This window comes from Eptesicus fuscus, chromosome 21 (assembly GCF_027574615.1).
Source record: "Eptesicus fuscus isolate TK198812 chromosome 21, DD_ASM_mEF_20220401, whole genome shotgun sequence".
In the NCBI taxonomy this organism is placed as follows: Eukaryota; Metazoa; Chordata; class Mammalia; order Chiroptera; family Vespertilionidae; genus Eptesicus; species Eptesicus fuscus.
The window spans coordinates 42,745,882-42,772,074 of NC_072493.1; the positions used below are offsets into that span (position 1 = coordinate 42,745,882).

Here is a 26,193-nt window from a genome sequence, read left to right on the forward strand (position 1 = left end):
CCAAGTTTCCAGCTCAATCCCTAGTGTGGGGCGTGCAGGAGGCAGCCGACCAATGATTCTCTCATCATTGATGTTTCTCTCCCCCTCCCTCTCCCTCTCTCTCTGAAATCAATAAAAATCTATTTTTTTTTAAAAAGAAAATGGTGAAAGTTCTGCTTCCTCCCCTAGAAATGCTCACTTTGGGGAGCCCTGAGCTACCTACCATGTAAGGAGTCCATGCCTCTGTTGGGGAGGCCACATGGAGAGGGAGAGGGCGGAGACTACGCAGAGAGCGAGTGAAATCCAGATGCCCACAGCCCAGGCGAGTCCAGCCTAGAAGCCATCCCTACCAAGGCGCCGGCTTGTCTGCCAGCAGCACCATGGATTTTGCAGCCGATTGGGCCCTAAGAGGACTGCAGCCCTAGTGGACATCAGACGGTGCTGAAGAACTGCCTTGCTGAGCCCAGTCCACCCACGGAATTGTGAGCAATCGTAGTTATTATTTTAAGACGCTACGTTTGGGGTGGTTTGTTATTCAGTGATAAAAACCCAAACTGGGCTCTCCCTTTGCCTTAAAGGCCCAGTTCCCTTTTCCTCAAGGTGGGAATGGCCCTGCACCTTTTTTTTTTTTTTTTAATATGGCTTTATTGGTTTTTAGAGAGAGAGGAAGGGAGAGAGGTAGAAAAATCGATGAGAGAGAAGCATCATCAATCGGCTGCCTCCTGCATGCAACCCTCCTGGGGAAGGAGCCCGCAAACCAGGCACTGGGGATGGAGCCTGCAAACCAGGCATGTGCCCTGACAGGGAATCGAACCGGTGACCTTTTGGTTCCTGGGTCGACACTCAACCGCTGAGCTGCACCAGCGGGGCACGACCCTGCAACCTAATTCATCCTCCGGGATGGGACTGAGATCAGGACTTCACCTGACATCCTCCTCCTCTTGCTCTTCTCCCCTCACCGCCCTGTTTCACCCACTCCGTTTTGGCTTCTCCTGGGAGCATGTCTTTAATAAATCATGGACACGGGAATGTTGCCTCAGGCTCTGCTCAGAATGTGACCTGGGACACGACGTTCCTGGTTTTCTGGTCTCCAACCAGAAGCCAAGGGTCTAGCTCCCGATTCTCCCTCCCCCTCTCTGCATCCCAAGAGCAGAGAGCACCTTCCAGATGCCCCAGCCACAGGTAGCCACGTAGGTGGTGGGTGAGAAGAAGACATCGGAGAGGTCTCAGCAGGAAGCAGCTTGTTTGCCCCCGGCCAGCAGCCAATGGAACTCCCGCCCCCAGCACTCAGCCCTGGAGGGGAGCCGGTGAGGTCGGGCAGCAAAAGTCGGGTGTTGGTGAGTCGCAGCAGTTTAGGGCCCAGGTGAGATGAGCGTTGCTTCTGATTCTGGGTCTGTGGTGGGAGGGGACTCCCAGTCGTTCCAACCCCTCCCTCAGGGAGCCTGTCTCTGTGACTCCCTGTCCTGACCAGTTCTCCGTCCCTTGAAACCCTAGAATCCATCACCAGGGACCCTCCAGCAGGTCCCACAGCCGGGGGCCACTGGAGTCAGATAAATCAGCAGAGAAGATGCTGGGGGCTGGGGGCCCACAGCCCAGCGGAGGACCCCCACTCAGAGCTTCCAGCCAGTCCAAGGAGTCCGTGGGGCCCCTGGGAGAGGCGGATGGGGAGTTTGTGGGGGACGGGAACGAGGAAGAGAAGACAGAGGAGAGGCCTTCAGAGTCTGGGGAAGGGGACAGCACGTCGAAGGAGCCGGGGAAGTCCAGGGGGATGGGGGGCAGCGGGTCTGCGGGGGGGGGAAGAAATGGAGCGTGAGCTTAGGAAGGCGGGGACCCGGCCCCCAGTCCCCGAGGGGTTTCCCGTTCCCAGGAGTCCAGAACCTCAGCCCCCTTTGCCCCCAAATCTAGGAGTTCGGCTTTTACCATCAGGCTCCTCCTGACCCTCCAGGATGTCATCGATGCCCCGGTTCGGCAGCAACTGCGGACAGGCAGAAGCGGAGTGAACCTGGGACTCTGGCCCGAATCCAGACCAGAGACCACTAGCCCACTGCCTCTCACCTGCGCCCTCCGGATCGCTTCCTGCAGCTCCTGCTCCAGAGTCGGGGCTGCTGCGGCTGGTGCTGCGGCTGGTGCTGAGGGAGGGGTCGGTTCTGCAGCCGGAGCCGGAGCCGGAGCCGGAGCCGGAGCGGGAGTCGGAGGGGGCACGTGGGGTCCCACGGCACGAGAAAGAGGCGGTGGGGGAGATGCTGGGCTGGGCTTGGACTAAGAACCCAGAGGAGGATGGTCCTATAAGCCACGCCCACTCGGCGCAAACCCCGCCCACTCCTAACCCGAGGCCCCACCCCCTGACCCGCCCTTCCTTCCTGGTCCTGGCCACGCCCCTTACCTTCTCATTGGCTTCTCTTCCCCCCCATTTCCTCTTAACCACGCCCCGCGCTTCCCCGGCAATTCTCTTTCCCACCTCCCGCCCGTCCCGCTTCGTCTTCTCCTCATTGGCCCACACGCGCATAGCCCCGCCCTCACCGAGCCGTGTCGTCGGGCGGCGGCGAGGGCCTTGGGCCTGAGGCGTGGCCAGGGCGCGCCCGCGGGACCTTCCTCGCGCCGCGACTTAGGCCGCTCGCGGGATGGGGCGCCTCCGCGCATGCGCTCCAGGAGCGTCGACTTGGTCCCCGACACCCGGAGGCCCCGCAGGCGCAGCTGCTGCCGGAGCTCGGAGACCTGGGGGCGGGGGGCGGGGAGAGGCCTCGCTGGGCGGGCTCCAGGGCGCGGGAGGGGGCCGGGCTGGACAGTGGACACCGAGAGGAGGGGCTGTGGACACGGGCACGCACACACACAGCTCCTGGATCTCAATCTCTCTCTCTCTCTCACACACACACACACACACACCCGCTCCTGGATCACACACACACCCCACTCTTGGGTCTCTGATGGGCAGCCGCCGCAGGGTCAGCCTCCTGCGTCCCCCCACCGAGGGGGAGGGCAGCCTGGGAAGTTGCTCCCCACACTCACCGTCAGCTCCTCCAGTTTCAGGGTCTGAAGTTCCAACTTGTGTGGAGGAGGCGAGGGGCTGTGGGCCCCCGGGCAGCCCGCGGGGAGTGAGGTGGCCTTCATCCTGGTGATGGTCAAACAGGTTAGAGGGCGCACAGAGGAAAGGGACTTGTGAAGACGCAGGGGAACAGGGGCCCAGCATTAAGGTCTCGGAGGAGCAAACCCAGGAGGCCAGGCCTGGGCGTGGGAAAGGAGGGGCAGGGCTCGCTCGGGCTGGGGGTGCTCCTGGGAACTGCAGGGAGAGGGGCTGGGGAGCCGGACTCTGGCTTCCTGGGGGAGGTGGGGTCTATGGGCCCACGCCCCTGACCTTGGACTCTGGGTGTGAAGGAGGAGGAGGATGGGACGTGAACTTCCCGCGGACAGAAATGGGGGCCATACCTAGGAGGTGGCTGCTGGGAGTTTGTCTCTGCCCAGGCAGGTGGCCGAGGGGCAGCCACGGCCGACCCTGGGGCCTGGGAGTCTGCCCTGGCCCCTTGTCTCGGCTCTGGGGGCAGGTACTGGTGGTATGTCAGGTTCCCCTGGGGCTTGGCCTCCGTCCAGCGCTGGGAGACCTTGGGAGACGCCTGGAAAAGCAGGTGTGATGTCGTAGGCCGCAGCTCTGCTCCTCCTTCCCTGCCGAGCCCCATGCGAAGTAGGGGGCCAGCAGGAAAGAGGACCAAGGCTGGACGGTCGGGGGCCCTTCCCCTCACTCTGGTGGAGACTCACATCCTTCAGGGGCCTCCAAGGGCAGCGTTGTGGCTCGGGGTGCAGGACCCCAGGACTGGAGAGGAAAGAGGCGGGGCCCGAGGGCGAGGCCGGGATGGGGGCCAGAGCCGGGCCTGAGGCTGAGATCCACGGATCTGGGTCCGAGACTGGAGAGGTGGTGAAGGATCCCGAGAGGCCTTCAGGCAGCAAGCCCGGCAGGGAGGAAAAGGCTGTGTGGGAAGGAGGGTCCGGAGGCCTCAGACACCCCACCCCACCCCACCCCCGTGTGGGGCAGCAGGACCAGGGAGCGAAACCCAAGTGGTGGGAGCTGGGTGCCCCGACGTCTGGATCTATGGGCAGAAGTGCTCAAAGCCCAGACTTTTCCGTTCTCAAGAAAGGCAGGAATCCTGTCCGCAGTCCCCAAGGGGTGCGGTGGCTGAGGATCACGGATCTGGGGGTTTGCTGGAACGGGGTGGGGCCAGTACTCCTGGTCTCCAGGAGAGAGGGAAGCCGAAAGCCACGTCCTAAGACTCGTGTGTTGCCAAGGTGGAGCCTGGGGCATTTTCTTCTGGGTGCGTGCATCTCACTGGAGTGGGGACACCAAAGAGCTCCGAGTGGTGGGGTGCGGGGGACCTGTACCCCTGGGACCTCCGGAGGGGATGGGTCTCAGTGTCTCCAGGGCATAGGGACTGAGGCTCTGGAACCAGCCAGGAAATCCGGCCGCTGCACTCCAGGGGGCCCCAGGGGAGTGGGGCCCCCACCCCCTCCCGCGCAGGGCCCACACTTACTCGGGTCCTGATACCGTCTGTGGATCCGGAGCTGGAGGACTGTGGAGGGAAGGAGGGAGTGGGAGGAGAGAGGCGGGAGGGAGTGTCCAGGAGCCTGGCCTGGCAGGCGGTTCGAGCTGCTGTTGTTGGCGGGAGCGCGTGCCCAGCCCCCTTACACACACACCCCTGCGGGCGGTGGGCAGGCAGCCCGCTCCCTCTCCGGGGCCTCCCGCCTGCTCCCTGCCAGCAGAGCCTGAGGGCCTGAGCCATTCTGGGGCTAGGTGCCAGCCCAGCGTGCAGGCAGGAGGCAGCCCTGCCCCCCGACTCCACCTGCCCCCTTTAGGAGTGTGTGCCCACCAGCCCTGGCACAACCTCCATCTTGGCAGCCTGGCCTGCTTGCACCTCGCCCGCCTGGATCAGGCACTCCACTTCGTACGCACTGCGGCCTTCTGTGCTGCCTCCGGGCCTCCCCACAGTCGCCGCCTCTGCACACCCACCTTCGAACACACATTCCCCTGGGCCCTAGTTTTGCACACACGCCACCTCTGTGCCCTTGTGTGTACCTTTGACACTCACACTTCACCCTTGGCCCCTCACCGAGCCACATCAGCACCCTTATTTGCACAGTCGGGATCTGGTCCCTGCGCACATTTCTGCTCTTGTGTGCCTGCACTCTTTGCACGCTCCTTGCTCTCTTTTTTTTTTTTTTTGGTTGTTGTGTCTTTGCACCCATCCAGCCACGTAGCACACTCATTGGCACACTCGGGTGCCTTCTGCCTACTCAGAAATGGACCTCTAGTGCCACGCACTTGCACACTTTCCACCGACACTGGGACCCTAAAACTCAACGCTGACACTTGCAAGGCTTAATAGCTCCCTGTCCCCCACGGGCCGCTCTGAAGTCTCCGCTCTGTGCACTTCACTTTGCACACGAGTCAGGTTAAGCCCCTGTTCCTCTGACCCTCTGCACACCCACCTCTGCCCGCCCACTCCCCACCGTTCACAGGAGCATTGGACTAGCCGTTTGCACACTCATTGATCCAACACAACTTGACCCCCTTGCTGAGGCCTCCTTTATGCACGAGTGCTCTTTTGCACAGAAAGACACATACCTCTTGGGTCCCGCCGCCCCGCTCCCACCTCACCCCCCCCCTGCACGCTCCCAGAGTTAGAGTACTCCCCAGGCCCAGAGAACCCCTTCCCTACATCTCACCAGAGCGGAACTTGGAGCGAATGATTTGGGAGCGCTGAGAGGAAGCCGCCAGGGTCATGGCCAAGGCTGGGATAGGGACCTGGACTGGGGGGGAGGCAGGACCCCCACAGGAGGCAGGGTCACAATGGAGGTCAGGAGGCTGCCCCTGCACGTGAAGGACTCAGAGACAGGAGAGGTTTGGGCCACAACTTCTGGATCCTGGGGGAGTAGGGGCTGGGGATCCGGACTCCTGGGTCTGAGGGAAGAGGGGCTGGGATCTGGACTCCTGGGTCTGAGGGAGGAGGGGCTGGGGGCCTGGACTCCTGGGTCTGAGGGAGGAGGGACCTGGGGGCCTGGATTCCTGATCTGATTGAGAGGCTCGGGGCCCCAATTCCTGGACCCTGGGGGAGAAAGGACTTGGGGTCTGGGACTCCTAGGTCCTAAGGAGAACACTGGGGCCCCGTCCCCTGGGTCTATGAAAGGGAGGAAGGGGAAAAGAGAGAAGGGCTGGAACTCACTACTCGGAGGGGACTAGAAGCCAACATCCTTGATCTAGAGGGGAAGGAGACCTGGTAGGCCCCGGGGCATGGAGAAGTCTCCTCCATCTGCATTTGAGGAGGGAGCCACGCTGGTCTGTGGGGGAGGGACTGAGTCCAGAGAGGGGACAGAAGAGTTAAGACGGGTCTGACCCCCACCCCCACCCCAGGGGCTTCTCACCGGGTGGCTCAGTGTCGCTGTGCTCTGGAGCAGGTTGAGTCCCGAGGTCTAGGCTGGAGGCTGCGAGCTGCACCCCACCACCCTGGGACCCCTCCCCCTCTTTTGGGGCGTGCTGGGAGTCCGTGAAGCGGGGCGGGGAGACGGGAGCCCCGCCTGGGACCGTGAGAAGGGGCGGGAGCTGGGGCTGAGAGGGACGGGGGCGGGGCGGACGTCGGGGTTCCCCGGCTCGCTCCTCCTCCGCGTCCTGGGGCGGCGGGTCGGGCGGGGCAGCGGCGGGCGGACTGACAGGAGCAGGTGCGGAGCGTGGCGCCGGGTGAGCAGCAGAGGCAGGTGGTCGCGTCCCGACCCCACAGGCAGGTGCCACCTGTCGCTTAGTTTTTCCCTGACGCAGCAGCAGGAGTCGGGTTCAGGGGAGTGAAAAGTTCAACTGGATTCCCGGACTCCCGGGCCTGAAGGAGGGGGAAAGGGACCTGGATTCCTGGGTTTGAAGGAAAGTGGGCGGGGCCTGGGCTCCTGGGTGTGAGGAGTGGGCAGGGAGCCCAGACTTCCGGATGCTGGGAATAGGGACTAGAAGTGTGGGGACTGGGCAGTGTGCCTGACAGACAGAAAGGTCCAGAATGGGCTGGGAACCGACTCCTGGGTCTGAGGGAGGAGGGGGCTCGAGGATGGGCTTTGGGGATCAAAACGAGAGCATGAAAAAAAATAAAATAAACAAACCCTCGAGGATGGCTGGTTCCCAGTGGCAGGCCGGAGGGCCTGATATTTGGCAGAGCAAGCTTACAAGCTCTGTCCCGAGATTCGTGGGAGGCCCCCGTGCTCCCGGGTTGGATTACGTGCAAGAGGGCAAGCTGAGGCCGTGGTTATAAATACCTCCTCGGAGTGGGCAAGAGCCCAGTGCCCCAGGCAAGGGCCCGAGTGCTATATTCCGCAGAAAATCATCACTAACGTTTCCGGGTCTTAACAAGTGAGACGTTGTCAATACCTTTATACCACAGATACCTTTATTGCTCCTGGCACTCAAATCCCAAACCCATCTACCCACCGTCCCATCCTCTACGACCCAAAAACTCAAACTCCCAGCATTCCAAGCGGGAAAAGAACTACAACTCCCAGAAAGTTCTGCGCTCAGGAGGGCTCCAATGAGTAGTAATCCAAGAATTTTCAAGGCTCGCGCGCTCGTTTGCTATTGGTTTTCAAGGAGGCGTGGCCACAGGAGGTCCGTGGCGGTGGTTGGCCGGCAGTTCCTGCTGCTCAAGATCCCAGAGGAGGCGGCGGAGTCTGCGCAGTTCACGGTGCAAGGCGTCGTCCGTCACCGGCCCGGTGAGGCGCAGGCGCGAGCTGCCCAAGGGCAGGATGAGGGGAGGATGGGAGGAGAAGCTTTCGAAGATGTCCCCTATGAGACCGAAAACGCAGAGTTAAGTTATGAAAATGGGCGTTAGGCAGCAGTGTCGGAGAGAAGCGAGGCTGTGTCACGTCCGAAGAAAGGAAAACTTAAAACCCCCAGCAACTCTTAGAGCGGGGTCCACTCCAACGCGACTCTTGGAGTTCCCAAGCATCATGGGAGTTGTAGTCCACACTATAAAAGGCCACCGTTGCCTGGGAAACGGGCGATGTAGTTGGGTTCTTGGGTCCACGAGGGAGGAAGGGCTGGAATTTAGTTTTACGGATTCCTTCGAGTGGAGGGCCTGGAGCCGGGACTCCTGGATGACGGGGAGGGCAGTTTGTAGGGGAAAGAAACTGGGGGTCTGAACCCCTAGGAAAAAAAGAGGGAGCTGGGGGCTTGAAGTCCTGTATCCTAGGGAGAAGGGGATTGAGGTACAGCACTTAGGTACTGGGGGAGGAGAGGACTAGGGGTCCAAATCCTGAGTAAGAAGGAGGAAGGGGCTGGGGCTATGGATTCCTAGGTCCCAAGGACAGAAGAAAGCCGATAGCCCCAGTGCCTGTCCCCACTTCTCCTCGCCTGTGTCCACAGCATCCCGGTCTGCAGGGAGGGGCTCCCAGGCAGGTGGGGGCCCGCGGCCAGGACCCAGCTGGTAGTGGCTGAGCAGATGGTGGAGCTGAGCAGGGGTCAGCGTGGGGTGGTCAGTTCGTAGACTGCTCCAGGAAGCCTGGCGGGAAGATGAGGTGAGAAGTCTGTGGTCATTGTGGAGCAGCTGAGAAATCCTAAATAGAGAGCCCTCCATAAAGGGGCTGGATGTAGTGGGAGGTACTGGTGTCTCTGCAAGGAGGTGCAATGTCTTGGGGACACTGTGAAGCCTGGTTGTCACTGAAGTGATGGTCGGGAAGGGTATGCACTCAGCTTTTTAAAAAAATGTGATTTGCTGCTGAGCTGGTGTTGCTCAGTAGTTGAGCATCGACCCATGAACCAGGAGGTCATGGTCAGGGCATCTTCCCAGGTTCCAGGTTCAATCCCCAGTCAGGATGTATAGAGAAGGCAACCTATTAATGCGTCTCTCTCACATCGATGTTTCTCTCTCTCACCCTCTCCCTTCCTCTCTAGAAATTAACAAAAACATTTTTTAAGTGATTTGCTGCAGAATAAATGAAGATAGGAGTAGGCAGGGACGGAGAAGAAACGAACTTAGCCATTCCTTCCTAGTATTGAAGCTGGTGGTGTGTGCCTGGGGATTCATTATTCCACTGTGGCTACTTTTTGTGTCTGTTTGAAAATCTCCACACCTAACCTAGCTGGCATCGGAATCATCAGTGTGGTCAAAACCAGAGGCTGGACCCAGATTGCCTGGGGTCAGAAACTCCAGTTTGGTGACTTATTACCTTCTGGCAAGTCACTGAGCCTCGCTCTCCTCATCTGTAAATCGGGGGAGATTAGGAACTACTAGGGTTGTTATAATGATTCAGTATGGCAAGACTCTAAAGTACTTAGAACACTGCCTGGTGCTTATTAAATGCTCTGTACAGGTTTGACAAGTAAAAATAAATAAATGAAGTCAAGTGGCCTAGCCTACCTAATTCTCCGTTTCCTTGTCTGAGAAAAAATTGTCCATTAGTAACCTACTTCATGGGGCTTAGCATTCAACCAGAAGTGCTAAACAGTGCCTGGCCTGTAGTTTTATGTTCAATGAGTGTGTTTTTTTAAAAATATATTTTATTGATTTTTGCAGAGAGGAAGGAAGAGGGATAGGGAGTTAGAAACATCAATCAGCTGCCTCCTGCACAACCCCTACTGGGGATCTTGCCTGCAACCAAGGTACATGCCCTTAACTGGAATCGAACCTGGGACCCTTCAGTCTGTGGGCATATGCTCTATCCACTGAGCCAAGACGGTTAGGGCCAATGAGTGTTTTAACTATCCCATTCCTTGGTCTCATACCCGACTTCCTGAGTCAGTGTGTCTGAGGGTGGGGGTCCTGGAAACTATTAATCAGTCCGCACTGAGATTCAGATGCAGCCCAGTTTGGACACTTGTTGGATATTTCCTTCGGACTGCCCATGCATCACCCATCGTGTCTGAGCTGGGACTGGGAATAACATGGAGGCCCAGGGAAGACCAAGGGGAAGCTGAATACGGAGCAGGCTGAAGAGCCAGGGGCCAGGGGTCAGGAATCACCTTGAGCAGGGAGGTGCGAGGCACACAGAGCAAGTTCACGGCCATGGAGAGTTTCCGGAAGAACTCCATGGCAATGTCTCCCAGTCCGGCCCCCTGCAGCCAGTCCAAGACAAGGTCCAGGTTGGTCCGGATTTGGACAGCTCGAGACCACTGATAGAAAGGTCGGCCTTGACCTGTGGGGGAAGGGATGAGCAGCAATGGGTACATAGACCCTGCCTCCCAGGCCCTTCCCGTCCTTCAGCGTGGGGCCTGGAGCTCGCTGTCCAGAGTGCCTAAGAGCCAGGTCTTAGCCTGTGATGGGTCTGACTTGGCCTGGATCTCAGGGACTCCTGTCTCTGCCTCCTCGCCCTTCCCCATCTGACGCTCACCTCGTTCCATCAGTGAGTTGAGAAGGGACGCGTTGGAGAAGAAGAACAAGTAGCCGAAAGTCTGAGACACAAGGTCCGGGTGCAGCTCGCACTGGCTGGTCAGTTCCAGAGCTGCCTGGAACACGCCCAGGGTGGGTCTCAAACCCGGAGGCATGGCCTCCAGCTCTGCGCCAGGGCCGGGAAGCTCCGCCCCCGCTGTGAAAGGGTTACTATCCAGGAGAGCTGGCAGCGTTGAATACAGAGTCTGAGGAGATACAGAGATGCAAACAAGATCAGACTACAACTCCCAGAAGTGTCAGGGTAGCAGCATGTGAAGATACTGGGGAGCTCCACCAAAGGTTTCTGGGAATTGTAGTCCATTTTGCCTTAACACCCTAAAGATCTCCATGAGTCAATTCCTACTTTCCAGTTGGGTGCATCGGGCCTGGGGCGCCTCAGGTCTTAAGAAAGGCTTTGCAGAGTTTCTTGGGCATTTACAGGCCACCTCTGGTGCCTTACGGGACTTTCATTCTCCACAGAGACAACTCTAGGAGGACAAAGGATACTGAGCAAAGAGGCCCCTTTAGTCAAAGAAGAATTTGTCCAGAATTCCTGAAGGAAAGAAAAAGAATGGAGAGTCAGGAAGTGGGAGTGGGGTGGCAGTCAGCCAGTGGAAAGTGAGATCAGGCCAAGGACAGGAAATAAAGTCAGAGCCAGAAAAAAAGTCAAACCACACTTGGCAGGGATGTACAGGAAGTGAAGCCTGCAGGAGGAAAGGGGTTCACCAATCAAGGCTCCCCAAGGAACATAGACTATCTGCCCCAAAGGTCCCCTTTCATTTTACAGACAGGGAATCAAGTCCGCCATCCGCCAGAAACCCTGATAATTCCAAGAAGCAATATGAAGGTCAAGGGTGGTGGCGAGGAACTGGGGCAGCAAACAGGTCCTGGAGGACGGGCACTCCAGAGAGAAAAAGGTCTGTGACTCAGAACAGGGAGTGAATTCAGTTACAGAAAGTGAGGTCAGCAAACACAGGAAGTAGGAAGTGAGGGCTGGTTAAAGAGGACCTTTTGTTTAAATGACAGTAGCTAACACTATTTAATCTATATCTATATGCCTATAGATCCATCTATCGACCTATCAGTGACTGAAGAATTGACTCAGGAAAAGGGAGCTTGGGAAAGTGATATGATCAGGTAGGGAGACCAGACTGTCGAGAGGGGATGGGTGCAGAGACAGGAAGAGAGGCCAGAAGGCAGGACGTGACGTAGGCTCAAACAGGGCGTGATGTCAGAATAACAAAACGGGAAGCGATGTCAGAAGCAGGAAATCTTGGGAGGGCAAATCGGAAGTGACATCAGAGCGATGTGATGTAGCTAATGGGAAGTTAGTTATGCCAACAGGAAGCAAAGGTCAAGGCCAACCTTGGTGAGGTAGTAGACAGACTGCTGGAAGGTACACATGATGACTTCATCCAGGAGGGCCATGGCCTCATCACATAATTCCAAGTCATTGCAGAGCTGTGGGTCTGGGGATAGGCGTGGGGGTGAGAGGGAGAACCAGAGGCTGGCAGAGAGGAGCCCGGGCCCCCAGGTCCAGGGAATGGCAGTGGGCTGGGAATGGCTGGGGTCTGGGTCCGAGCTCACCCTCCTGGTCAGCCTCCTTCTCCATCTCCAGCACCTTCTCCTGCACAAAGCTCAGCAGCTCTGTGGTGTTGGCCATCCACAGCATGAGTGGCCGCAGCTCCACGGACACAGCCTCGGGCGTCAAGGGCTCCTCAGGGACCCCCTCAGGGTGGCTGGGGAAGGAGGATGGGACCTGTGATCCTTGCCCAACCCCACCATAGTGTCCAAACCCCGAGATCTGCATCTCATTGTGGATTGAATCTAACCCCCATCTCACAGCTGGAATAGTTGAGTAGAAGCAGAAAGAGCAGAAACTTGGGCTATGACATGCATCCAGTGAACAGAACTGACTCAAACCCCAACCCCCACATCCCTCTAGTTCAGCGGTTCTCAACCTGTGGGTCAAGACCCCTTTGGGGGTCAAACGACTCTTTCACAGGCATTGCGTAAGACATCCTGCATATCAGATATTTGCATTACGATTCATAACAGTAGCAAAATTACAGTTATGAAGTAGCATCGAAAATAATGTTATGGTTGGGAGTCACCACAACATGAGGAGCTGTATTAAACGGTCGCGGCATTAGGAAGGTTGAGAACCACTGCTCTAGTTGCTTCTCCCAGAATTTCTCTTACTTCTCTGGCTGGCGGTCACCAATTTCCTTAATCTTTTCCTGTGGAACAAAAAGGTTAGAGTCAAAGTGAGGGGGATCAGGGAGACAGGACCAGGGTTAATACCCAGATTTTTTTCTAGAAGCACCTTTTAGACGGAGACTCTCCGCGCTTTTCAAATGGACTCAAGCTTCGGAATGGTCTCTCCTCGTCTTTTAAAACACACACCTCTATGATTACGAGCGGTCTCTCTTCCCCAGGTCCACTTCTCTAACAGAGTTCCTTCTTACCCCCAGGAAACTTCCGAAATCGTCTAACAGGCTCAAGCTTTTTAGAGTGCAACCCCTTCATTGCTTCTCCCTGGCATTCCCAGGTTTGTTCTCCCTCGCCTCTAGGAATGGCCTCACGCACTACTTCAGACCCAGTGAGATCCCTGCCTCACTTCCCACAAAATGATCTCTTCCAATTTTTCATACAATGAGTTCTCTTCCTCCCTCCCCACATCTCCGTCTCCCAGAATGGTTTCTTCATTCATCCCACAGCTGCAAAGGTAGGCACTGCACAGCGGATGAAACCACAACTCCCAGCATCCCTCCCATCCGACCCCTTTGCTTTATAGCCCCAGCCCCTCCTGAGGCACCACGGGAGATGTAGTTTCTCCCCGCCCAACGACAAAACTGGGGTGCAAGGTGGCCAGCGGAGGCTGGACACAGGGCCTGGGGCGTAAGCGGAGCCCGGCAGTGGTTTGGTCGCTCACCCAGACAGACTCCTTGATCAGACGGGCCAGGCGGCCCAGCAGGCGCGGCAGGTGGCCCAGCTCCAGCTCCCGGGCCGAGTGCTGCACGCACAGCGCCAGCAGCGTGGCGGGCCCGAGCGGCGGCAGGTCCCCGGCGCCCGCGGCCGCGGTGCGCACGATCTCCCCCAGCAGCGCCTCTTCCTCGCGCGGCCGGAAGCGCAGCACGGGCTCGCGGCCGTCCAGGTAGGCGGCCAGCGCCTCGCCGCGCTCCTGCAGCCCGCGGCCGCACAGGCGGCAGGAGAAGGCCCAGCCCGGGCCCGGAGGCGGGACCCCGGGGCGCGCGGGCAGCCACGGCGGCCGCGCGGGCCCCGAGCCCCCGACGCGGGGGTCCTTGTACATGAACAGGAAGTGCTCGCCCAGCCCCAGCAGGTCGCCGGGGTGCAGCTCGGCCTCCCGCAGTAGGAGGCAGCCGTTGTGCGTGACCGGGGCTCCCCGGGACGGGCGCACCGTGGCCGGGGACTCGGGGTCGGCGCGCACCGTGCAGTGACGCGGCAGGATGTCGGGGGCGTTGAGGAAGGTGTCCACATACGGGGCCGGGGACCCACCGCGGGCCGAGGAGTTCCCGCCGCGGCCGAACACGTGCTGCACCCGCGTCATCACATAGACCACGAAGTCCTGCAGGGGAGGCGAAGATGCACTAAGGACACAGGCCCCGGGTGAATGGGTGCTTCCAAAGACACCTATCATTGACTCCCATCAACTCCCTCACACGAACACGTCCAAGGCCGTCTCCCGGGACCCCAAAGGACTCCCCAACCACCCCACCCCCGGAGTGGACCCTTCAAGGCACTTCGCATGCTGGACTGTCCCATAACATCCAGCCTGAAGACCTATACTTCCAAGTCTTTTTTTAATTTTTATTTTTAATTGTTTATTTTTAAAAAATATATACATTTTATTGATTTTTTTTTTACAGAGAGGAAGGGAGAGAGATAGAGGGAGAGAGATAGATCTAACTCTATCTCTCTCCCTTCCTCTCTGTAAAAATCCATCAATCAGCTGCCTCCTGCACATCCTGGGGATGTGCCCTTGACCAGAATCGAACCTGGGACCTCTTAGTCCGCAGGCTGACGCTCTATCCACTGAGCCAAACCGGTTTCGGCCTTTTTTTAAATTATTATTTCAGAGAGGAAGGGAGAGGGGGAGAGAGAGAGAAACAGCAATGATGAGAGAGAATCATTGATTGGCTGTCTCCTGCATGCCTCACACCTGGGATCGAGCACAAAAAACGGGGCATGTGCCCTGACCGGGAATCTAACCGTGACCTTCCAATTCATAGATCGACACTCAACCACTGAGCCACACAGGAGGGGCAGGAAACCCATTCTTGACATGGGCTCTACCATTCCCCTCCCTCAAAAAATGGATGATTCCCAGATCTTTCTCCAGTAGATTCTCCCATCGTCTCACCTCCTCTGAATGGACTCTTTCCAAATGATCCAGCCCAAAGAATGGGTACTTCCAAGGACAGTGTGCCCCCATTACTAAAATGGGCGCACATTCCATTACCCCCCCCCCGCCCCCCAAAGAATGGACCTTTCCAAGGAAACCTTTCTCCAAGGAGCATTCCCATTTCCCTGCCCCTGGCCCCACTTACCCATCATTCCACCCCCATGATGGAGGCTTCCAAAGACATTCCCCCTTCTAAATATAGTTTCTTTCAATATTCCTAAAGCAAGGAATGGGTACCTTTAAAGAGACTCCCCCCTTGAGCAAAGATTTCTTCCATTATCTCCACCCCATGAATGGACACTTCCAAGGAAACCCCCCTTTCTGCAATGGACTCTCCTTTCCCCCCCACCCTATGATGGACTCGCTTCTGAGGAGACATAATCGTACAATGAACTCACCTATCACCCCCTCTCCCATGATGGATGTTTCCAAAGATGCTCTCCCATCAGTGGATGCCCTCAATATTCCCCCCCCCCCCGAAAAAGGACATTTCCAAGGACATCTCCATGGAGGGGCACTTCTAGGAACCCCACCTTATTAACAGATGTTTTCAAGGACCCCCTTTTCATGGAGGGCCCCACTGCACCCACCAAAGGAAGAGGTGCGTTGCAGAAGACCCCTTCCTCAAAATGACTCTCCCATCTCGATCCCATAAAAACAGAAGAGCTCCGTCTGATCCGCTTCTGACATTAGACCCTTCTGTTCTCCATGCATGTCTGCGAGAACAGTCATTCTGCTATTCCTAGATCCTCTTCCTACACGGAGCTCTCCCACTACCTTTACCCAGCGGGCGGACTTTGCCAAAGAAACCCTCTCCTGCAATGGATTTGCTCACCTGCCTCTAGAAAAAACGGACCTTTCCAGTCTGACCTCTTTCTGAAGGTAGACGCTCCCATTTCCCATCCCTGTCAAAGGAAGGGAATGATCCAAAATATCTGGCCCTAGCTGGTTTGGCTCAGTGGATAGAGCATCGGCCTGCAGACTGAAGGGTCTCAGGTTCGATTCTGATCAAGGGCACATGCCTGGGTTACAGGCTCAATCCCCAGTGGGGGCCATACAGGAGGTAGCCAATTAATGATTCTCATCATTGAGGTTTCTATCTCCCTCTCTGAAATAATATATATATATATATATATCCCCTTTCTAAAATGGGCTCTCCTGTTCCAAGAAGGGATGCTTTCTTCGCAGACACAGTGAACTCTCAGATTACAGCCACCATGAACAGAGGAGCGCAAATAAATTCCTTTCTATAGCAGACTCACCTCTCACTCCTTTTCCCAAGGAATGGACGCTTCTCATAAAGCCTCTTTCTCACAAAGGAATTTCTCATGAACTTCACCCAAAAGAATGGATGTTTCCGATGGCTCCCCCTCTTCCCATAAAAGACTGTCCCACACTCCCCAAATAGATCCTTCCTATTGGACCACATTCCCAAAATAGACCCTTTTTTTCTCCAACCTCGCCTGGAGGAATGAGCTGTTGTAATATATGCAAACCCCTTCCTACAATGAACTTGCCCCATCCTGTTGGTCAACAAAGGAATGACTTCTGTTCTGTGCAAGCTCTTCTCTGGAGAGTCTTAAACTCTCACCCACATACGCAGCTAAGCTGGGAGCCCGTTGGATCTCCCTCTGACAGTGAAAACAGGACTGTTCGGCAGCTCCACCACCTTCAGCGGGCTCTCCCATGGATCCCAACCGCACCTGTGGAGCTCGGCTGCCCCAAAGCAGACAACACTATACGGGTGATTCTCCCAATCATCACACAGAAATATGAGTATTTCCACTAACACATTACAGTCCTAGGAATGAAATAACTTCCCACCAACTCCCAACTGCTAGCCCTTCCTCCTCCTCTGCTCCTTCACACTCAAGTCTACTGCCACCCACATGTGTCAAATAGAAAGATCAGTACCACCTGCCCCCGTCAATAATGGTCAAAACAGCCCAGTGTAGCCCTAACCCATTTGGCTCAGTGGATAGAGCGTGGGCCTGCGGACTGAAAGGTCCCGGGTTCAATTCCGGTTGGGGGCGTGTACCTTGGTTGCGGGCACATGGGTGTGTGTGTGTGTGCAGGAGGCAGCTGATAGATGTTTCTCTCGCATCAATGTTTCTAACTTTCCCTCTGGCTTCCTCTCTGTAAAAAAATCAATTATATATATATATATATATATATATATATATATATATATATATATATATATATATATATATATAAAATTTTTTTTAAAGAAAAAAAGGATTAGTCCGCTCCTCTCCAGGCTCACCCAGCAGACAGACTCTGCCATTACTCCCCCTCAAGGCAGTTTTACGGAGATCTTTCTACACTAGGCTCTTCCGTCCTCCCGCGGGAAAGACAAGTGCTTTCCCCAATTTCGAATGAAGGCAACTGTTCCCTACTTGTCCGGGTATCTTTCTCAGCCATCTATCCTCCTCCACTCCCGCTATCCTCTCCTACACTATCTCCTACCTCGCTGGGGCCACACCTTCCAGCATGCGGTAACCCAGGGGATTCTGGGGGTTGTAGTTCCGTCGCCCTGTAGCCTAAGGGTGGGGCAGAGGGTTCTCTGGGTGAGAGAGGCTGCGCTTACCTGGGCATCCTGGTAGCCCTGGAGCAGCAGGAAGTAGGGCCGGTTGCTGGGGGCCTGGATGAGGCACTGGGTCAGCTGGTCGAAGTCGCTGGGGTCCGTGGGCACTATCTGGGCGTCGGCTGCCCCCGGAGCCATGCTGAGCGCCTGCTGCCTGCGCTCCTGCTGCCGCCGCCGCCGGCCCTGCAGGCTGAGCTCCGACACGCTTCGCCGCAGAGAAAGATTTTCCGAGCGCTCCTTGCCCGACCCAGCCGGGGTCCCTGACCCCGACCCGGGGCCAGGGCTGGCCAGGGCCGCCCCACCGGACGCTGCCCGGGAGCGGTTCTTCTGTGGCCTCCACAAGGCGGGGCCGGTGCCTGCGGAGAGAGATGAAGAGCAACGAGGCTGAAACTGGAGAACGACATGGAGAGACCGACTCAGAAATGGGGCGGTTATCGAGGGACAAAGTGCTGGCTCCGGGGAGATGGGGCTGCTTCCCACGTTTAGGTGCTGCCTCTGCTGTCCCCTGTGCCTGGGATGTGTTTTTTCCGCCTGACTCCTACCCATCCCCATCTTTAAGTTTTCACCTCAGAAACGCATTCATTCTTTCAACTACTGCATTTTGAGCCTCTAGTATGTGCTGGGCTCTGTTCTGGCCACCAGGGACTTTGCTGTGAACAGAGCAGACCCTGCCCCATGGGTACAGAACACCCGTCCCTGACATTCCGAGTTGAAGCAGAGAATGGCACCCCTGGGCACGTCGGGCTCGGTCTGGGCCCAGCACGGCCCTGGCATACAGTAGGCGCCTAGGGGATGAGGTGAACCTGTGAACTGATGTGTTTCGCAAGAGGCTGTACAATCGAGGAGGGTGGGAACTTCACCGGTCAATGTCCCCATTGTATTCTCCCAGGGTCCTAAATAATGTGTGGCCCAGAGTAGGTGCCCAATGAATGCTTTTTGAAGAATACTTTAAAAAGAAAGAAAAAGAAAAGAAAAAAAGACAATGATGGCCCAGCCAGTGTGGCTCAGCGGTTGAGCATCAACTCAGGAACCAAGAAGTCACCGGTTCGATTCCCAGTCAAGGCACATGCCGGGTTGCAGGCTCCATCCCTAGTAGGGGGCATGCAGGAGGTAGCCATGACGTTCCTCTCATCGGTGTTCCTATCTCTCTATCCCTCCCCCTTCCTCTCTCTCTCTAAAAATCAATAAAAACATTTTTTTTTAAAATCCTCACCCGAGGATGATTTTTCATTTAGTTTTAGGGAGAGTGGAAGAGAAAGGGAAAGACAGGGGAACATATCAATGTGAGAGGAACACATTGACTGGTTTCCTCCTGCACCAGCCAGACCAGGGGAGGAGCCTGCAACTAAGATAAGTGCCCGTGACCGGAATCGAACCCGGGACCCTTCAGTCCGCAGGCCGACGCTCTGTCCACTGAAGCCAAACTGGCTAGGGCTAAACACATATTTTTTAAAAAGACAATGATAGCCCTAACCGGTTTTGCTCAGTGAATAGAGCGTCGGCCTGCGGACTGAAAGGTCCCAGGTTCGATTCGGTCAAGGGCATGTACCTTGGTTGCGGGCACATCCCCAGTGGGAGGCGTGCAGGAGGCAGCTGATCCATGTTTCTCTCCCATCAATGTTTCTAACTCTCTATTCCTCTCCCTTCCTCTCTGTAAAAAATCAATAAAATATATATTTTTAAAAAGACAATGATAGTTATAATTGTCATTTCCTATTAAGCAACTAATGTGCCAAGCACTGGGCTAAAACTCTATACACTATCTCGTTGAATCTTCTAGCACTTTGCTGACTTTAACTGGCTAAGGACGGGCTGGAATCTCAGCTTGAGTTCAAAGCCAGTGAGCTTCACTGCCACACCACTCTGTCTCCCAAAAGGGGACTCGGAAACAGAAAAGAGGTGACAGGACTCCGTGAGCAGCCCCTAGCCCTGTGAGCCTGGCCCCACTCCTGCCAGGCTCTGCCCCACACTGGCCACTTCACCAAAGGCACCACCTCCAGTTCCAGGCCCCATCTTCCCTGGTCTCCACCCTCCAGCCCCAGCGCTCAGACTTGGAAGCCAACCCTGCTTCAGGCCCCCAGCTCCAAGGCCCGCCCCTCTGAGGCTCCGCCCACCCCAGGCTTTGATCTGGCCGCCCCTTTCTCGCGCTCCAGGTCCCGCCCCCTTCTAGTCTCCATCCGCCAAGGGCTGCCTGCCCTCAGGAACTACAGCTCTGAGAGGCCTCCTGCCTCCGGAACCCACGCCGCTCACCCGCCCCGCCCAACACCTCTAGCTCCAGGCTCCGCTATTCTGCAGGCCCCGCCCCAGCACCAGAGGCCCCGCCCACGGACGCTGCACTTATCCCCAGGGCTCTGGCCTAGCACCTCTGGCTGACCCGGGTCCGAGCCCAACCTTTCCTCCGCTTGACTCCGTGCTATAGGTCCCGCCCAGTCCCTTTCCAGGGGCTTCGCTTCCAGCCCTGCAGGCCTGCCTCGCCCTGGCCCCGCCCCCAAGCCCGGCCCATCCCTCCGCCTGGCCCCGCCCCCAAGCCCGGCCCATCCCTCCGCCTGGCCCCGCCCCTGGGTCAGCTCCAGCCCCTGTCCGCAGGCCCCGCCCCCGAGGCCCCGCCCCCGAGGCCCCGCGGGCCGCCTCACCTTCGCCGTCGGAAGCCCCGTAAGCCTCCTGCTCCAGGCGGCGAGCTTCCTCGCGGCCACGTAGCTCGAAACGCCGCGCCCAGCCCGGCCGCGCCCGCCACAGCTCCTGCACCAGCAGCGGGCGCTCCGCGTCGCCCAGCACGCGCAGGTGCTCCGCGCGCCACTCGCCGTTCCCCAGGCCGCCCGCCGCGGGCCGGCCCAGCGCGTCGCACAGCGCGAAGGCGTCCACGCAGCTGCTCTCGCCGGGGCCGCCGCCGGGGCTGCCGGCCAGCCCATAGCGCTCCAGCGCCTCGGCCACCAGCTCGCGGGCCGTGGAGCGCGCCGTGGCCAGCACACTCTTGTAGTTAGCGCCCGACGCCAGCCCGGCGCCGAAGATCTTGAGGACCCCCGGGGGCGCAGTGGCGCGGTTGGCCAGGGGGGGCTCGGGGGCCACGCCCGCCGCCAAGTCGGGCAGCTTCTTCTCGCTGGCCCAGCGCTGCGCGCTCCCCGGGGTCCCGGGACCTCCCGCAACGCCTGATCCCGCGACCCCGGTCCCCGAGCCCCGGAAGAGCTGGGAGATGCGCTTGGCGCGACTCCCCGAGGCTCCCCCGGCCGCCTTCACCGCGCCCACTCGCCGCAGCTCCACGTGCGGCGGCGGCGGGGGCAGCGGCTCGCTGCTGCGGCTCCCCGTGTCTGAAGAGGAAGACCTGGGAGCCCGCCGAGGAGCGGAGATGCGGGGGAGAGAGACACGCAGAGACGCGGGAGTGAGAGAAGGAGGGAGGTGGGCAAAGACCCAGGTTGGGGGGTGGGGAGGGGACAGAGACCCAGAGACGGGGTGACAGAGACCCATTGAGACGGGACAGAGACGGACAGAAAGGGGAGAAGCGTAGGGCGTATGGAGATGAGAGGTGGGCAGAAGCCGGACAAGGAAAGAGAGGAAATAAATAAATAAGTAGGCGAGTCCCACCGACGGGGATCTCAAAAGGTGATCAGGGAAAGAAGGGAATCCAACCCACCTCCTTCTGGGTCCCCACCCTGTGACCACGCCCAGCACTGCCCCCACCCGGGCCCTGGATCGCTGTGGCCCACTGTGTCCTCCCCACCGCCAGCCCATTCAGAGGCCCTGGCACTGCCTAGTGCAGGGACTGGGTCATGGACCAGGACAGGCACGAGGCCGACGGGGCAGGGGCAGGAGTTCCGGGGAGGAGGGCACTCACTTGACAGAGGCTGCGCTGGGCCAGCGCCGCCCCAGCTTGGCCAGCTGCTTCCTGGGATAATTGATCCAAAGGCCCACTGGGAGATGCAGCTTCCCGAAGCGGGGGCTCCCGCCCTCCTTCCGCTCACCAGATAGCATGGCCCTACGGGAGGGTGGGCAAGGCCCCAGCTCCTGAGGCTTTGAGTCCGTGGGGAATGGGCTGGAAGGGGGGCCTGGACTTGGGTCAGAACCTGGAGGGGGCTAGGGGCCCAGACTCCTGAGTCTGGGTAGAGGAACGGGAAGGGAGCCTGGACTCCTGGGTGTGGGACGGGAAGTGGCTGAGGACTGAGTCCTGGATCTGAGGGAGGAGGGATCTGGACTCCTGGGTCCCGGGCTCTTACCCTGCTTCGGGTCCCAGCAGCACCCCGGGGGGCCCTGGCTCCGTAGGCCTGGGTCTGTTCCCGACCCCACGGCTCCCGTTCAGCCTTTCCTCTGCCCCAGCTCCCAGCACTGGGTGGGGGACAGGAAAAGGCAAGAGGAAACCGGGCAGGAAGAGCGGGGAGGGGGCGTCCTGTGAGGGGACCGGGCCTGGAGGAGGAGATCTGGGTGGCCCTGGCTCTGCCCCACTCCTTAGTTCTGGCTCACACTGCGGCCCTTGGGCCCTGCCAGGACCCCCAGGGCCTGGCTCCAGCCCCTCCTCCCTCTGATAGGAGACTCGTCCCCAGACCTCTCTGCGCTCGGGGGAACCAAGAGTTGAGATCAGAATGGAGGAGTGAGTCAGATTCTTAAACAATCAAATAAATCTTTATTGGCTCCTAGATTTTTTGGCCTTTTTCTCTGGAACCTTGGGGCTCTGAGCAGCCTCCTTGGCAGTGCTGACCCAGGACTTGATGGAATCAATGAAGTATCCAGGATTTTTCTCGGACCAATAGCAGAGCATCCTGGGAGACAGTGGGGTGCAAACAGCCCAACCGGATCAGACCCCAGCCTCCGTAGATATTCGATCTTATTCTAGCAGCTATCAGAGCTTCTTCGCCCTCCTAGGTGAGCCCCAACTTGTTTTATACCCCCCACCCCCCACCCCCCACCCCCCGTGGCAGGCCAGCTCTCAGGGTTTCCACAGCTCCCAGACCCAACTCAGCATTGGAAGCCCCGCCCCTCACTCCGTAACCCTCACTTCCTCAGCAGGCTGCTCACAAGATGACGATGCTGGCTATCAGCACCACAAAGCCCCAGATCAGCAGCCCCACCAGGAGGCTTCTCAGCATGTTCTCCACGGTCGGAGTCGGTGCCGCGGAGGACGGTGACGGAGGCGGGATGGTTGTGGACGACTTGTTGGGAGCCCACGTCACCTCATCCAGGGCCATGTCCAGGTCCTCCTGGTTCGGGACGATGCTTGTTGACGGCGTCTCCTCCACTATTCTTTTGGGCAACACTGATAGAGGAGGAGAAAGGAATAATCCTGGGAAGGCACAGCCAAGGCGAGCCCTCCCTGCCCCCGCCCGCCCCCCCCCCAGGACCCAGCCCCACCAGGAGGTGATCAACGTGCCTCCCATGGCGTGTAGCCGGCACCCACCCCGAACCCACCCCGAAGGAAACCCTGCCCACGTGGCCAGCGCCACATTCGGGGCGGTAAGTGACACGCTCCCGGCCCAAATCCACACCGCGGCATGGCAGGAAGTTATTCCCACACACACACCCCTGAAGCAGACCGCTCCCAACCCCGGACCCCTGAGTCCCATACGCCCCAGCACTGACCTCTGACTTGATAATGGATGATGGTGGCTGGCTCGGATTTCACGGTGTTCAGCTGGCAGCGGTAGGTACCCGCATCCGATGGCTTCACCATGGGCTTGGTCAGGGTGGGCGCCGTCCCCTTGTACACCAACCTCTCAGTTTTGTTCTTCCAAACCTAGACCCAAGCTCAAGGGGTCACAGAGGCCTGGGGAGTTCAGGGGTCGGGGGAGTACAGGGGTGAGAAGGTTACGGGTCTCAGTGGGGGAGATGGGAGTCCTGGGTACTGGTCAGGGTATAGGGTCCCGAAGGACGGGGTCATTGGCAGCCAAACCTAGTAGGTCATGGGGATTGTGAGACAGGGTTCACACAGGCCTGATGGACCTGGAGTTCAGGGGTGCAGGGTTGGAGGGCCCCACCCTGTAAAAGCTGTAATCCTTCAGGCCTTCAGAGGCGTGATGCCAGTTGAGCTCACAGTCCAGGATCATGTCTTCCATTTCATGGACCTTGACGCTGCGCTCTGGGGAGAGGGGGGTTACAGGGGGGTGCTCCTTTGTGGCTCTTGGCCTTCCCCCAACTCCCCTCCACTGGGTCAGCCCCGCCTTTTCTCTTCAGCTGACGGTGGTCTGGGCCTTCGCTATACTCAGTCACGCCTCTGGCTCCGCCCCCTTGGCGCCAACCCCTCCTCTTGGGCCCAGCTCGCACCCCCACAATTCGCGTTCTTCCGACAAGCGTGAACCTTCTTCTCGCAGGTTTCGCACCAGGTCAGAGTCTGCAACATCATACCTGCAGGAGCAGGGTCAAGGCTGTCTGCGCCCACTGAGAGGCGGGGCTCGAAGGAGAGGGCCAGGGCAGGCCATGGGCAGGGCAGGCCACGGCCAGGGCAGGCCATGGGCAGGGCAGGCCACGGCCAGGGCAGGCCATGGGCAGGGCAGGCCACGGCCAGGGCAGGGCAGGGCAGGGCGGGGCAGGGCAGGGCAGGGCAGGGCTCGAGCGCAGCTCGGTAGGAAGCCGGGATCTAACCAGGCTCAGGAAAGAGTGCTCCCCCAGATGGCCTTGGTGCAGAAGGAATGCTGGAGACCCGGAACCTCGCAGGCGCAGGGAAGAAACACCGAGACCCAGCAGGGGGAGGAGAAAGGCTGGGTAGGGATGAGGGAAAGAGGACCAGCTCCCATAACCCACACTCACCACATTTGTTGGGACAGAGAACTGCCTCGGAAGAGAAAAAAGACAATGGTGTTTTTAAGTTAAAGGGGATGAGAGAGGGGGCAAGGGTAGGGACTCCCAGCTTTGCGGGAGGAAGGACCTGGGTGCCTGAACCCCTGGGTCTGAGGGAGGAGGGTTGGGAGAGCTGAGGGACCAAACTTGGAGAAGCAAGGGGCTGGGGACAAGGACTCTTGGACTATGAAGGGGCTGGGGGTCCAGGACTCCCATCTTCCCTCACCATCTTTTTGGAACAGAGAAACGTGTCTGGCCAAGATCTCCTTTTGCTGTTTCAACATCCAGAACAGCTCCTTCACGAGGAGCTCACCTGGGAAGAAGCAGGATGAAGCAGAGCGGTCCCCACCCCGCTTCCAGGTGTGAGTGAGGTACAGGAAGTGTGTCTCTGTCTGCAGAGCCTGGCGCTCTGCTTTTTGGCTTCTCCGTGAAGAACAGTGAAACTGAATGGCCACTTAACATACTGGCTAAGCAACAAGTGGGACGAGAGCACTGGTGTGGTGTCCATTTTAGGGTGACGGAGCTGCAAGGCCACACAGCTAGGAAGTGGCAGAGCCAGGAACTGAACCTAGGCAGTCTGGTTCCAGAGCCCAGTACCTAACCAGGCATCACCATCCATCACTTCCCTGAGAGATTCTGGAGCCCCTCCCCTGCACCCTCCATGCATGTACCTTTTACGTCACTGTCCGTGATGCGTTTCAGGTCCTTCAGAAAACTCCAGGTTCCCTTTTCCAGTGTGGGGTCATCTGTGTGTGTGTGTGTGTGTGTGTGTGTGTGTGTGTGTGTTTTGGGGGGGTGGGGGGGCGGGGAGGGGAGGAGAGAACAGAATCTCAGATTCCAGTGTTACTGCATCGAGGGCTCACCTAGTTTTAGAAACTACAATACCCATGGGGCCACTGGGCAAGGATAGGCCTGGTTAGGGGGATTATCCGCCTGTTGCTTTCTGGGAATTGTAGTTTTGTTGCATAAAATTGCAGGCTCAGGAGTAGGGGAACACAATATTTGCCAGCCCTGGGGAAACCCTCTAAATCTGTACCCAAGCCTACTCCATTCCCAAACCCAGAAGACTCTGTCTACAGCCCTCTCACCCCTGCACCCAGCAACCCTGGTCCCAGACCCCTCCTTTCCCAGGACCCAGGAGTCCCGGCTCTGCCTGTCCCTCACCAATGACCCCATAAAAGCTCTCATCCTCAAGCTGCAGGTTCTCGAAATCCTTCATGCCAGCCTTCAACTTCTCCATCACGTTTTTGTGATGCTCAGCCCCCAGGTGGTCAGGCAGGTAATCCGTCTCCAAGGACTTTAGCGCATCCAGGACCCTTTTATCACAAACGAGACAACCCAGGGCAGGAAGCAGGCAGCTGCCCAGCGCGGCCACCAGGAGGGGAAACCGCGGCCCCATCGAGGCCAGAGCGTTCAATCCACGCCCACCTCCGGGGAAAGTCCTTTCTCTCCCGGAGGAGGTGAGCCCTAAACGAAACTAATGGACCCCCGATTTGCAGGACGCACACTTCTCGTTAGGAAAAGGAGGAGTCCCGATGCACCCTAATCAGCCACGGCCCGATCTGGACTCCAGAGTCTTGTGCTCTCAAGCACTAAGCTTCGCTGAAGATCCGACTCCAGGTTCTGAGGGCTTTGAGAGAGGAGGACCTTCCTTCCACTCTAATATTTTCCCATTACTAAAACTGAGGGTTTGTTAGGGGCGAGGGCGAGGGCGAGGTTGGTTGCGTGGCATAGGGAGCATTTGACACGGTTCGCCCCTATCCGCAAGGTACACCCACAGCCCCCGTCTTCTAACTTCCTATTTGGAGCCCCGAATTCCCAAGAGCCCCTCCCTGGGGGCTTTCCCTGGCCCCGCCCAGAAGCTACACTCTGAGTCTGATTGGACCGCAACAAAGGGAGTCCCCGCCTATCGTGCTTTGATGTCACAGAGGCGGCCGCCATTTAGACCGGAACTTTCCCAGCATTGATCGAAGAAGAGCCCCTTCGGCTCCGGCGTTCCAGTCACGAGGAAAGGAATTCCGGCCTCATCTCCCTCCCCAACCCGGGCCCCAGGACCCAAGCTC

General features: G+C 58.2%; 3 protein-coding genes across 4 annotated transcripts; all 3 read right to left on the bottom strand.

Moving 5' to 3' along the window:
• Positions 1-1,315: 1,315 nt before the first annotated feature.
• MAMSTR (MEF2 activating motif and SAP domain containing transcriptional regulator) lies at positions 1,316-5,746 on the bottom strand. The gene is made up of 9 exons (XM_028129604.2): positions 5,689-5,746; positions 4,497-4,535; positions 3,730-3,863; positions 3,403-3,587; positions 2,986-3,088; positions 2,500-2,694; positions 2,035-2,238; positions 1,900-1,954; positions 1,316-1,763 (listed from the first exon to the last, which is right to left on the bottom strand). The coding sequence occupies exons 1-9, from the start codon at positions 5,744-5,746 to the stop codon at positions 1,480-1,482; spliced, it is 1,257 nt and encodes a 418-aa protein (XP_027985405.2). The 3' UTR covers positions 1,316-1,479.
• A 1,633-nt stretch (positions 5,747-7,379) lies between these two features.
• RASIP1 (Ras interacting protein 1) lies at positions 7,380-21,675 on the bottom strand. Its single transcript, XM_054711097.1, has 12 exons — positions 21,580-21,675; positions 21,201-21,341; positions 20,005-20,690; positions 17,375-17,727; positions 13,294-13,947; positions 12,561-12,598; positions 11,946-12,097; positions 11,724-11,827; positions 10,321-10,564; positions 9,953-10,125; positions 8,345-8,492; positions 7,380-7,777 (listed from the first exon to the last, which is right to left on the bottom strand). Exons 2-12 carry the CDS (start codon positions 21,335-21,337, stop codon positions 7,578-7,580), a joined length of 2,889 nt encoding a protein of 962 aa, XP_054567072.1. The 5' UTR covers positions 21,338-21,341; positions 21,580-21,675; the 3' UTR covers positions 7,380-7,577.
• A 291-nt stretch (positions 21,676-21,966) lies between these two features.
• Positions 21,967-25,930, bottom strand: IZUMO1 (izumo sperm-oocyte fusion 1). 2 transcript variants are annotated; one of them, XM_008154523.3, is made up of 9 exons: positions 25,295-25,930; positions 24,802-24,876; positions 24,357-24,443; positions 24,101-24,121; positions 23,618-23,698; positions 23,332-23,432; positions 22,937-23,090; positions 22,376-22,613; positions 21,967-22,119 (listed from the first exon to the last, which is right to left on the bottom strand). In XM_008154523.3, exons 1-9 carry the CDS (start codon positions 25,527-25,529, stop codon positions 21,984-21,986), a joined length of 1,128 nt encoding a protein of 375 aa, XP_008152745.3. In that variant the 5' UTR covers positions 25,530-25,930; the 3' UTR covers positions 21,967-21,983. The 2 variants fall into 2 exon arrangements, with proteins under 2 accessions (XP_008152745.3, XP_027985404.2); XM_028129603.2 differs by having other exon boundaries at positions 22,030-22,119; positions 22,356-22,613; positions 25,295-25,928.
• Positions 25,931-26,193: the final 263 nt, after the last annotated feature.

Bases quoted from the DNA above. Each gene is read 5' to 3' on its own strand.
- IZUMO1 (XM_008154523.3), bottom strand. From the start codon at position 25,529: ATGGGGCCGCGGTTTCCCCTCCTGGTGGCCGCGCTGGGCAGCTGCCTG. The intron at 24,444-24,801 runs GTACATGCATGG...GCTTCTTCCCAG, and splicing joins CACGGACAGTGACGTAAAAG to GTGAGCTCCTCGTGAAGGAG. The intron at 24,122-24,356 runs GTGAGGGAAGAT...CTTCCGAGGCAG, and splicing joins TTCTCTGTTCCAAAAAGATG to TTCTCTGTCCCAACAAATGT.
- RASIP1 (XM_054711097.1), bottom strand. From the start codon at position 21,337: ATGCTATCTGGTGAGCGGAAGGAGGGCGGGAGCCCCCGCTTCGGGAAG. The intron at 10,565-11,723 runs GTTGGCCTTGAC...GTATCTCCTCAG, and splicing joins CTGTCTACTACCTCACCAAG to ACTCTGTATTCAACGCTGCC. The intron at 8,493-9,952 runs GTGATTCCTGAC...TCTTCCCGCCAG, and splicing joins CTCGCACCTCCCTGCTCAAG to GCTTCCTGGAGCAGTCTACG.
- MAMSTR (XM_028129604.2), bottom strand. From the start codon at position 5,746: ATGACCCTGGCGGCTTCCTCTCAGCGCTCCCAAATCATTCGCTCCAAG. The intron at 4,536-5,688 runs GTGAGATGTAGG...TTCCCTCCACAG, and splicing joins TCGCTCCAAGTTCCGCTCTG to TCCTCCAGCTCCGGATCCAC. The intron at 3,089-3,402 runs GTATGGCCCCCA...GACCATCACCAG, and splicing joins TCCCAGCAGCCACCTCCTAG to GATGAAGGCCACCTCACTCC.